Source organism: Malaya genurostris, chromosome 2, assembly GCF_030247185.1.
Source record: "Malaya genurostris strain Urasoe2022 chromosome 2, Malgen_1.1, whole genome shotgun sequence".
Classification (NCBI taxonomy): Eukaryota; Metazoa; Arthropoda; class Insecta; order Diptera; family Culicidae; genus Malaya; species Malaya genurostris.
Window position 1 is genome coordinate 231667168 of NC_080571.1, and position 12422 is coordinate 231679589.

The window sequence follows — 12422 nt, forward strand, 5'->3', positions numbered from 1 at the left end:
TCGGCTAATTAAATTTTGTTGGTCTCACAACCAACTCGAGTTTTATAAACTTTCATATCGTGCCCATAAACAAATTGTTCACCTCAGGGAAACACATTATCAACAAGGTTCGAAACTCATTTTGTGTTTTGTATTTTGACGTAGTGCAACAGTCAGATTTTCAAATCCATTGCTAATCAAACGATTCGATTTCAAGAGGTGCCTTGTCCCAAGATGAATAATTCATGAAACGTGGCGATCCTCCGGAGCCATTCCAAAACGGCATCTCTGCATTGAGTCCTGGACGCTAGAATCAACGCCGAGGTACACACGGCATTGTAGTGACCAACGCCAAATCAATTCACTCGGAATCGAATGCGTGGCGCAAATCGCAAAGACATTCAATGTTGCCTCTGCTTCGTGCTAGCGGTTTGTGAGTCAAATTGAGATTTTCATCCGCAAATTCACGTTGATACTGTTTGACAATTCTTGCTTTGGTTCTGCTGATTAATTGGCATAAATATTACATTCTTCAAGATGCTATTTTTAGACAGGGGCAAGGTTCACATGTTATCGAAAAAGCACAATGTTTGATTGTATTGGACGTATTTTATTACTGTTACAGTTGTATCTAAAATGCTAAAATTCGTTTGCATCGTTGGTATGTAAGTTTCGCGTATGCAAGAATACAATCTGAAAATGTTAAGTATTGATGACCCCTGAGTCATGTAAACACGGCAGAGTTGATTTTTCTTTTATCCATAGCGTCAAATTTCGACGTTGGTTATTCTATTCATCAGTGAAGTTTCGTATCCTGCCATTTTCAATATATTATCTAAATGTATGATAAATTCTCTGTCTTCGCACTTCATTTAGCGGATAAATATTCTCTTAAATTTTATGGTCTCCTCTGATCTGCTTGTGCAGATATACATGCAAAACTGTCTTAAACTTTTTCAGCGAAAGAAATAAAACGGATTGTATAGAACGCTTAAATATCCTAACATATATACACCTTTCATTTCTCCTTTCGCTATTACAAATCGCTTACATTGTAAGTGTTTATTCTGGTTTTTATCACAGTTATTTCTTGTTGTTGTGTGGTCTTTTAGGAGTTCGTTCCAGAGGGGTCTCAAACTTTTGCTTCTGTGTTTTGTTTCAATTCAACTTCACCGACTTCCGTCTTACCACGGAAATAGCTTTCAATTTCTTCCAAAGTGCGCCCCTTGGTCTCCGGCAAGAAAATATACACGAAACCTATGCCAATAACGGAAATGATTCCGAAGAATAGGAACACATTTTCACTACCAAGGGCATGCACCATCGCCGGATACACTTTGATGATGATGAACGACATTGTATATCCCACAAATATAGTTAAACCCGCAACGAAGCCACGCACCTTCGCGGGATACATTTCAGCTATCATGGCGAACGGAAGTGTGAGGAATCCTAGTGTAGCGCAAAAGATGAATGCCACCAGTAAGAAGGTTGGGATCCATCGTAGTTCAGTTCCAGCAACCGGATACACTGTACAAGCTGCCAATCCAAACATACACGTGGCCATTCCAAACCCGGAGAACAGGGCCGGTGGACGTCTGCCGTAGCGATCGGAAATGAAGCTCATCAGACAAGTCGTAACGACACGAGTCAGCCCAACGAAGACTGCACTCAAAAAGGGATCAATATTCACTCCGGCTTCAATCGAGAACCGAGCGGCGTAAACGATGATTACGAAGATACCCGTGAATTGTTGGAAGAAGAAAAACGTGCACATAATTGTTAGTGGTTTGTAGACTTCCGGTCGTTGAAGCATCACCAGCTTAGATTTACTCGTCTGGGAGGCTCGGAAGCGGGCAATGTTTTCAGCCAAGATATCCAGCTCCATGGTGATATTGGCATTGTCACTGCCCTTGACACCGCGGACCTTCTTCAACGATTTTTCAGCCTTCGGAAGTTTATTCTTGGATACTAGCCAGCTGGGAGATTCCGGTATCGGTATCACGGTCACGAAAGACACCACTGTGAAAATACTACAGATAATGCAAACGAATCGCCAGTCGTCCTGAAAAGTGAAAAAAGGTAGTGTTAGTGTTATCCGGGCAAGTGGGGTGAGTTACAACGGTCAAAATAAATTTACCCTGAGATCGTTAGGTGATTTGAAATATGTCGAACTAAAATAAATAATACACGACGGTCACGCGAATCTGTAGGTACTAAAATTTGTACCTGGTTGAATCTAAGGTTAATTTTAGTTATTTTGTGTTTAGTTAAAGATCAGTAATAACTAGTCAAAAATTATGTAAGAGTAACTTACATTTTATAACATACAAGTAATGCCATGCACGGAAAGACCGATATCAGCATTTTGGCGAAAAAATTAGTTGATTTTCTGATTTTAGTTAGTTATTTTTTGAGACAACTAAAAAAATCTTACTTTTGCTAATTTAGATTTTTTAATTCTAATTTCCTTGATAATAATAAAATATTTATTGAAATGGCTATTTTTTTAGTTGAATTCACCAATTGTCATTTCTTAGCTAAGGCACACTTCATATCCATTCAACTAATTTTTTAGTTGAATTAGAGAAATAAAACGTTGTTTTCAACCAACATAAATGGTTGAATTGGTTTCTGCAATTTGCAGCTATATGGCGCTCTGTCGCCGAAATAACGCACCGTAATGACTACTAGCCACTAGATGGCACACTACTACCGAAAAAAATGTCAGTCGCGGTTGTGTTTTCTATATTGGCAATCGCTTCAAATGCGCACAAACTCTGAATAAATACACTTTCCACTAACAGTTTACGTCATTTTTACATACCGGTTTAGAAATTTATATATGGATATATCGTAACACATGCGTAAAACATCTAAACAATTTGCAAGCAGTTTCAACAAGACTGTCCCTTTTAGCTTTTTATTGGATTGTTTTGTTTTGACACTTCTCATGAATTTTGTGGCTAATAAACTGGTGATAGATAAATAGAAACAAATTTTCTGATTTTAAAAACAAAATTAGTTGTCAATGAGAATTTCGTGTTGGATTGAGATATTGCTGGTTTGTGTCCAGAATATTCGCCAACTAAACACATTCTATAAAAATAAGAGTTTTTTTCAGCAAATAAATTCTCAATTTTAACTAATTTTATAGTTATTTTGGAAATTTTGTTGTTAAAATCAACTAATTCAAAAACAGTAATACGAATTAGGCGCAGAGCTAATTTCGGTCGTTCCGTGCATTAAATGCGAAGCCCGTAGTGCGCATATATTTAGATTTTGGCGAAATGTCAGTTTAATGTTATACTTGTCTCTACAATTTTCCCATTTGTTTTGTTGTCAATTTTCAAATCATTTTGCAATTCTCATATGAAATGACTACCCGCATGTAAAAGTACCATTTGATCAGCCCAATTAGCTTTTCCATGTATAATCTAAGCCATATTCTTGAACGTTTGACGATAGTTAGTATAGTTAGTCTATGGTATTCGTTTATGCGAGTATGCAATCACTCAGAAAATCAACTTTAAAAGTCCGGCGGGTGTCTGTACGTGTCCTCGGGGGTTACTTGGATGTTAAAATGTGACATATTTGGTCGTAAATCTTAAGACTTCAATATAACTAGTGAAAATAAAGGGAATGTTTTTCTTTGTTTCATTTCATGGAAGTTTATGTTTTTCTGAGCCAAGCCAGCCAAACAGATTTCCTTTTTCATTTTGTTCTGTTAAGAGTTAACCCTTACCAAACGAAGGAATAAAAAATGGCAAATCTTGAAATGCGTAAAAAACAGATTTTCATTTCAACGCCATCTTGAATTTCTTTTCCAGCATTCAAGCTTTCTAACATGAAATTCATGTGTCATTTTAATATGTCGTTTTCGCTTGAAAAAACCTAAACTGACCCAGGGTAGTTTCATCAAACAAACACTTTTCACGAAACTTTGTTGATTTCGTACTTGGCAACGGGGGTTCGTGCAAACCTGATAAAAAAAAAACAGGTTCGAAACTGACTCAATTTTCAGTCCAACAACAAGGTTCAAAACTAGCTTAAAACAAACGGTTTGACAGCAGTTGAAACTGGGTTAGGTTTGGCATCAAGCGAAAACGACAATAGAGACCTCTCAATGCACACCGAAATCTCCATTTACGAACTAAATGTGGGTTCGTGAATCGAGATAGTTCGTAAAAAAAGTTTACGTTATTTGGAATGTACTTCGTAAAAGAAGTTTTTTGTACTGAATGTGTAAACCCTTAATCTATATGGCTATTTTCGGAAGGGATGTGTAGAGTAGGTGCAAGAAAATAATGTTTGGGGTCGTTTCAACATCCAAGATGGCAACTTCCGGTTTATTGCTATTCCATGAAAACTCTTACAATATGGGTATTTTCGGGATAGTTTTGATGAGTAGATGTCGGAAAACGATGATGCTTGAGGTCGTTCTGAAATCCAAGATGGCGATTCCCGGTGTATTTATAATTTTTGAATGCCATTCCGATATGGATATTTTCGGAACGGATTTGATAAACAGGTATCGGAAAACAATGTTTGGATCCGTTCTGAAATCCAAGATGGTGACTTTCGGTTTATTGATATTACTTGAAAACCGTTACAATATGGATATTTTTTGAATGGATTGATGAGAAGATGTTGCAAAACGATGTTTGAGGTGGTTCTGAATTCCAATACGGCGTGTTTCGGTTTGTTGATATTCCTTGAAACCCTCTCAATTTGGGTATTGTTGTCTCCAAACATTGTTTTACGGCACGTATTTATCAAATCCGTTCCAAAAATACCCACACACTTAAAATTTTTTACATCTTATTAGATGCACATAAATGGAGCGTCGAAATTTACGCAAATTTACGTGGAAGAACATTTAATATTGTGTCTAAAACTCCATACATGAATTCGATGAAATAAAAAAAAACTGAGAGCAACCGTCGCGACTTGAACCGAGAATCATTGGATCACAAGTTCGTCTGTTAATCGACTGAGCCACAGAAGCATGCATCTGCTTGGTTGGTAAAAGGTGCAATTCACCTACTATCAGAATGCAAGTTACACCTACTATCAGAATGCAAGTTACAGTCAAAACCAGTAAAATTCAGCTCATCTAACATTAAGTCATTACAAATGAGATTTTCCGTCATTTGACAAATTAGGTCTTTATGAATTACATCGTATGAGGGATTAGGTCACCTGTAAAATTCAATTTTTTTTGGTGTGCATATTTTAATGGTTTTCAGGTAATATCAATAAACTGGAAGTTGCTATCTTGGAATTGAAAACCATCTCAAAAATCGTTTTCCAACATCTACTCATCAAACCCGTACCGAACAAATCCAAATTAAGGAAGGATTTTATGGAGTATCAACACCGGAAGTCATCATATTGGAATTCCGAAACACCTCAATCATCCGTTCCTAAAATAACCATATTGTAAGGGTTTTCATGGAATATAAATAAACCGGAAGTCGCAATATGGTATTTTGGAACGAATCCAAACATTCTTTTCCGGTACCTGTTTATAAAATTTATTCGGAAAATATCCATATCGGAATGGCATTCGAAAACTATAAATACACCCGAAGTCGCCATCTTGGATTTTAGAACGACCCGAAACGTTGTTTTCTGGCAGCTTTTCATCAAAAGCTGTCCTAAATTATCCACACTGTAGTCGAAATACTGAAATCGTTTTAATTGTATGCTAAAACCCCTTCTTACGAAGTAGGTTCGTAAAACAAGTTTACGTTATTTGGGATTTGGTTAAAAGAAAGAGTTACATAAAAAGGGGTAACGTAAAAAATAGTGTTCGTAAACGGAGGTTTGACTGTTCTTGGTTCACTGCAGAGATACCCGGTTTGCAGATATTTAAGATAAGAAAAGCAGCAGACATGCTTTTGCAGCAAAATTCCTCTAAGTAGATTTTTGTAAATGAATTCTTTGCGCCCAAATTTACAGATTTATTAAACCGCCATGCTCTTCCGAACATCTTTCTTTATAGAGAACCTGAGTCCGCAGACTTATTTTCGAATTTTCTGAATTTCAACACTTTTTTTACATGCATCCTCGGAACTTTCGTCAGTTTCAGTACAATTATTATTTGAAACAAATCAACAAGCGTCTAAACACGTCGTAACTATTTGTTTATGTAGAATCAGCCTCAAGTTACAATAAGGAAGAATTTATGGAATTTTGCTTCATTTCGAGTGGTTATTTAAAAATGAAATTAATAATCCATCTTTCGATTCTAGTAACAAAACAAAAAAATAACTGGCAATATAGTCTAAGTTTCTGTGCAATCAACCGGTGTCATTTCAAATGAGATGAAGCAAACCAGGAAGAAGAAGAGTTCTATAAGTAGTAAATAATGAACGATTATTAACAAACAACTGTTATCATAATGCATCATTATTAGCAGGGTTGGTGATTGCCGATAATTTTACAGAAGCTGCTCGATCTACATGGTATACAACCCTCTCAGCAGGCCGTTCAATTTTGTTGGTCTTCGAGCGCTTGTTGAGCGACATATTGCACAAATATTCGTTCAATTTACTGGAACGGTTTATTGTTGTTTTTTCTCTTGCAAAAATAGTGTGAAAAATAAGTGTTACCTTAACATAGAAAGAAAATTTGTTGTTATTCTTCGTGAAGTAGAAGTATTGTGCAGGTATGTATTGTTAGTTTAAACAAATAAGTGGAAAAAACTTCAGAAATTCTGCAGTAAAACTAGTCCAACGAGGCTCCAACTTCTCATGTTAAAAATGGCTCAACAATGGAACTCTGTCTGCCGGGTTTGTTGAACGAAAAAAATGGCATTCGGTTCAACGGTCTGTTACAAAATCGCAAATGAAGGTCCCGTGTTGGCCTCCCGTTGAACGATTGATTGGACTTTCATTGGACCAATGATCCAACGTATTGGACCAATGAAGGACCACCGTTGAACGTTTTTTTCTAAGTGGGAACGGTGAAAGATGCTACAAGAACTCGTGTCTCTCAATGCATAAACCGTGAGAGAATTGTTCTACATTTCTTAGCTCCACTTCTGAGTATTTCATGGCGCAATATTAAAAACCTAAACACAACGAAATAATGAAATTTACACTAGATGTAAATCAATAGTAACATGGAATAGACATGGGTTGAATCGAAATTTTGATTGAAAACCTTCATCGATGCAAAGCTAAATTGAATTGCATTGAATTTTCAATTAATATAACTGTATCTTTCAATTAACGCTTATTTTGCGATTAAATTGTATTGAAACGTACAGAATTGTAAAGTAATTTTATGTTTAATTACCTGCTCCAAATATGTGCATGAAAATAGATGTAAATTCACAAAATATTTTTATCTGTGTAATTTACTTTTCGTGTTATTCTTCAGAGAACAATGAACACGCAAAAAATATTCACTTTACACGAGATAATAGCACAGACTAACAGACAGGACACTCAAATTAGATTCTTCAATCATTTTAACGGTCATTTCGAATATTCCTTTATTTGGGACAGTACTCACATGTGTCATGATGGCGCCACGTTACTCTATCAAAAACATCCTGTCTGTCATCTAGACTTTGTTTATTTTTTTCATTTACCAACAGAGTTGCCATTCATACAGAATTACCTGTAATGTATTGATTTGTTTACGTCCATGCGAATTTCATGCAGGATACAGATTTAATACATATTGCCAAAACTATACACATAATTGTGCCTACTTCTCATCCTCCAACGCAATACAAAATCGAACCCGTTTTGTTACAATATTTACTTGCTTCTGGTCTGCCGCCACTTAATTTCGGGTGAAAACTACCAACACAATAAAAATAGTCTAGATGAACAACGTTGAGTCAAATAAATGGTTACCTTCCAACATCGCGAAAAAGTTAAATATATTATCAACGTTATCCAATAATTTATTGTGACGATTCATTTTCAAATATTTTGATGAAATCAGGCATCCCTGCAAGCAGCTGATCGGTGTTGACAAACGAGGGGAAACCAACTAGTAAAAAAAACTTGTACATAACACAAGGGGTGTACAGATAGTAAATAGTTCGCGCAGTACAATATAGGTGGAACTAGTGCATAACGAAAAATTATTTTTATAAGAATTTACTCATACTGTCATGTCTGTTAGTCTGTGATAATAGTATTGTCAATATGGCTTCAATCCATCAGTCGAATTGGCATAGTAAAAATTTCCGCATTTTTCGTTTGAAGCTTTCAATATTGAAACTGACTCAAGTATTCTGTATACTTTTTGTATTGATTATAACCTTGTCATGTGTTAGAGCCGCTGTTGTTTCTTTGGATACGTTACTCAAAATGGTGACATTTCACCACATTTTAAGCGTTTATATTCCGACTCCCGTATCATTACCAAAGTGTTGATGTTGCAATAACCAAAAACAATGATTTTTTTTTCTTCGCCTAATTCATCGTTCACTGTTCATCTATAGCCATTAGGAGCCTAACCTCAAAATTTGGAATTATTCGATTCTTTTGTTTTTGTAATACCGTGGTCACTGCAAATGAATTTCTAAAATCGTTTTGAGGTATGGGCCGTACAATCTACAATTCTTCATATATAACGATATACATTTTTACTCAAACAAAACAAAGCATATTCTACTCGATGCTGTTTGATTCGTTAAATAAAAATCATTTTAGCATCCTCTAGATTAGCTTCTTTTTTCGCGCGGAAAAGTAAAAAAACCCATTAACGAGTTTTAATTCGACACAAGTTTTAATTGCAATTCAGTCTAAAATTTCAAGCATATTAACACGATCACGCTGTGCTGGTAGTTATCAATTTGTGAGTTTCGTAAGTCATCCAAAGAAGTCGGAACGAATTCGAACACTAAATAACACTAAATTTTACAACAAAAATCGAACTCTTGCATTATTTAAGTAAAAAAAAGTAAGTAAAAGTTCAGCTATCTGTAAGACATTTTTTCTAATCGGCAATATATTCACTTCAAAACGCAATGTTGGTGTTCATTAGAAATCAAAATCTGTGCTTTTGTTTGATTCTTCAGTAATAGAGAGCTTTAAATCATTTAGTCAATTGATTGTATTCTTTAGAAAGTGTGACAGACAATGACTCAATAGCCAATGAAGCAAATTCATCAAAACAGCAATTTTGGTAGTGTTAAAAATAATCTCTTACAGATAATACATGAAAACAAATATTATCGATAGTAATAAAGCCACAACACAGTAATTGTACGGTTAAACGGCAATTTCCAAAGATAAACATCTATTGAATCAAAACGAAAAATTAGATAAACTTTTAACAAGGTCGGAACACTATTTTAATGAATGACTGGTTATCAATCAAAAATAGGTAAATATATCATAACAACCTTCGCAATGTAAATTTTTTACTGAATCACGTGCTTCTCGTCAATTGAATGTAAAAATGATGATTTTTGTATGATCTAGTTTAAATGTTTTCGATGTTGATATTCTATGTCAACAAAAAGTATGCAGTCCATTATTGTTAGATCGGAGTCAATTATTAAAGCTTTTCGATCTAAAAACAGCAGCACAACAATAATTTGCCTTATGATACCGTTATTTAAAGAGAGGTAAATTAAATGTTCATTGTCAAAACGATAAATCTAAAAATAGTCAAATAAAAATGACATTGTCTGTGGAACTGTAATTTATGGGTGATAAAATTTCGGTAAAAAAGAGCAACAACTTACTTTGAACATGTATCCCAGAGTGTAGATAAACAGCATACCAATTCCGGTACAAAGTGCCGTAAGAAGCGTGAGACGACCACGCAAGCTGGGATGCGATATCTCTGCTGCATAAACCGACGCAGGTGAACTGGACAGTCCAATTGCGACACCTAAAACGAGACCAACCCTGATTAATGAAAATAGTATACCTAATCTATAACCAAAGCTTATCGCCATCATTTGGCTTAGCTTCATGCCAACCTTAAATGCCAATGCATGGAACAATTTAAACTTACCGATAATCACTCGAGCGACCATCAACTCTACAAACAATAGCACTGAATCCGTTTTGCTAGCCATGGCCATCATGACCCACGAGATGATCGATATGAAATTGATAAAATAGAGTGTCTTTTTGCGTCCGACTTTGTCCAGCAGAAATCCAGCTAATAATCCTCCGAAGGGGCACATAATGGATGTGACAGAAGCTGTAGATAATATTGAAGAAACGACTCTTATCAGTAAGTAAACAAGTAGCTACATGAGATTGAGTATAAGATCCTATCTGAATGGTGCTACCAATCACAGTCCATTCGATTGCACTTCCAATACAACCATGGTCGTAAAGAAGATCGTAATGATTATTGCTGGGGTTATAGCAGCACCATGATAAAACCGGGACATATATTCAATACCACTTACCGAACCAAGAGGCCTCGTTTTCTGTCAGGGTCACTGAGCTCGTCGAATTGGTAAGCTCAATCATAGCGATGGACGGAAATCCGAGACCCATTCCGGATGATATGATGGTAATGTTGGCTACGATAGCCATTGTAATCTGCATTATAGCTGCCTTGCGCGTCAGCCTGTTTGGGTCTTCCTCGGGACCATCCGAGCTGAGACTCTCCGTACTGGACCGAAGAGGTTTCTCATCCTGAGGCTGAACTTTCTGATGATTAGGAGATTCTAGATTATCGTCTAGGTTGGTCATTGTTGATGGTCTACAACAAAATGAAATGAAGAAAGATATTTGCTTAGCATTGTTTCGTTACGAAATAGTTCAATTAAAGGATGGTGCTTTACTTTATGTCTGCCATTATTCACTGCAATTGGCCACAGTGGCACCAAGACGCTTAGTTAGAAAACCGGTCTTTGCCAAGCGATCGCTGAAACGCGAATGATGGCAGTGGTAATTGGTCATAAATTTATAATTTCCACTTCAAGTAGATTACATACGGGTGCTATCTCTGCTAGTGGCAGTACTCAAACCATGGAACCTTGCCACTATTCTAATGGCCTCGTTTCTTAACGATACTATGTAGCGTGTCACAGGAATTAAATTTCGACAAATGTCGACATTTATTAGAAAAGATATGTATGAAAACGGTTTCATCATGACAGCGCCAGCGTTTACTGCTCCTAATGAAATTTTATATTCCATAATCATAAAAGTTCGAAAGGACCCAAAATTTTTTCAATAACTTTCAAATAGAACTCATTAATTCTCCCAACTGTTAGCTACAATTACTTGACGGTTGTTCTCAAGCTGCACAATACCGAATGCGATTACTCCATCTAATAACGATTGGGTAATATGTTCTGGATGATCAAATTCATCGACTTGACATAGCATTCCGATCCGCATACTTCACTTCTCTTATTCGACAGACTTTACGACCAATTTTCAGTGTACAATCGATGACAGCTGTTCAACACATAAAATGGCTTGTTACGATCTCATACACGCTACACAGTTATAACGTGTTTTAAAAATATCTTCATGCTGGTTTTCTCCGTCGATAATTTTTATAACATGTTCTACCTCGGTAACTGGGCAAGTTGAAACGAACGTCCTTCTAGTAATCGGTTAGTCGTCAACTGTTAAGACTTGTACAGCGCGCGGTGCGATTTAATGCAAAATTGTTTTTTTTATCGAGATAACATTGAGAAGCAGTATATGGGGACAATCAACTATAAAATCAATCCAAATTTGGGCAAATCAGCTCAATCATCTTCGAGAATTCAATGTGATTTTTATTCCAGATCCATTTGGCTAATATTGTGGTCCCGGCAAGGATTTGTAATCGAGTTTCACGTAGGTTTCGTCGTCCATGATTATGCTGTTCAAATTTCCAGCAAGAATCGTATTGTACAGCTTTCGAACCCTCGGCCTGATCGATGCTTCTTGTTTCGGACTAAGTTTTTGTTGTTTTTGCTTCTTATAGGTTCGAAGATTCAAACGTTCTTTAGCACGAAGAACATTTGACTTCAAAGTGCCCACTTTTTTGGTCACATCCCGAACTGAAACCTCCTTCTTTTGCTCGAACACCTTCAGTTTACGTTTATCCAACTGAGGGTTAGCAGAACCTTTTTTTCGACCCGTTTTCGGTCCTCAAAGCTGTTATCCTCACCGAACTTCCTGATTGCATTTCGCACGGCTTTTTCACTTACTCCTTCCATTTTTGCTATCTTTCTCAGTGACAGTCCGCGTTCTGTGCACCATTTGTACACAGTTTCTCGACGTTGTTCTGCTGAAAGTCCACGGATTTCGAAACAAACTAATGAAAACGAATAAACAACTGCACAAGTGGTTAGAGAAGAGTGTAAACAACAGAACGCAGCCATAAAAATTGACAGATTCTGAACCATTGTGAAATGGCAGTGTTATTTGGTTGCGTCCATACTTTCTGGGACAGTCTTTACTTTTGAAACATCCGAATACAAATATCAGAATCTAAAGTCA

General features: G+C 36.3%; 1 protein-coding gene across 3 annotated transcripts in view; it reads right to left on the minus strand.

Moving 5' to 3' along the window:
* Positions 1-568: 568 nt before the first annotated feature.
* LOC131428072 (facilitated trehalose transporter Tret1-like) overlaps positions 569-12422 on the minus strand; it is a 39616-nt gene continuing 27762 nt past the window's right edge. For 2 of the 3 annotated variants that reach the window (XM_058591724.1, XM_058591723.1), the window contains exons 2-5: positions 10382-10680; positions 9976-10167; positions 9701-9849; positions 569-2044 (exon numbers count right to left, since the gene is read on the minus strand). In XM_058591724.1, coding sequence (XP_058447707.1) covers positions 1112-2044; positions 9701-9849; positions 9976-10167; positions 10382-10670 — 1563 coding nt within the window. In that variant the 5' untranslated portion in view covers positions 10671-10680 and the 3' untranslated portion in view covers positions 569-1111. Of the gene's footprint in view, positions 2045-9700; positions 9850-9975; positions 10168-10381; positions 10681-10762; positions 10847-12422 lie in introns of those variants that run through there. The other variant, XM_058591722.1, reaches the window with a different exon arrangement.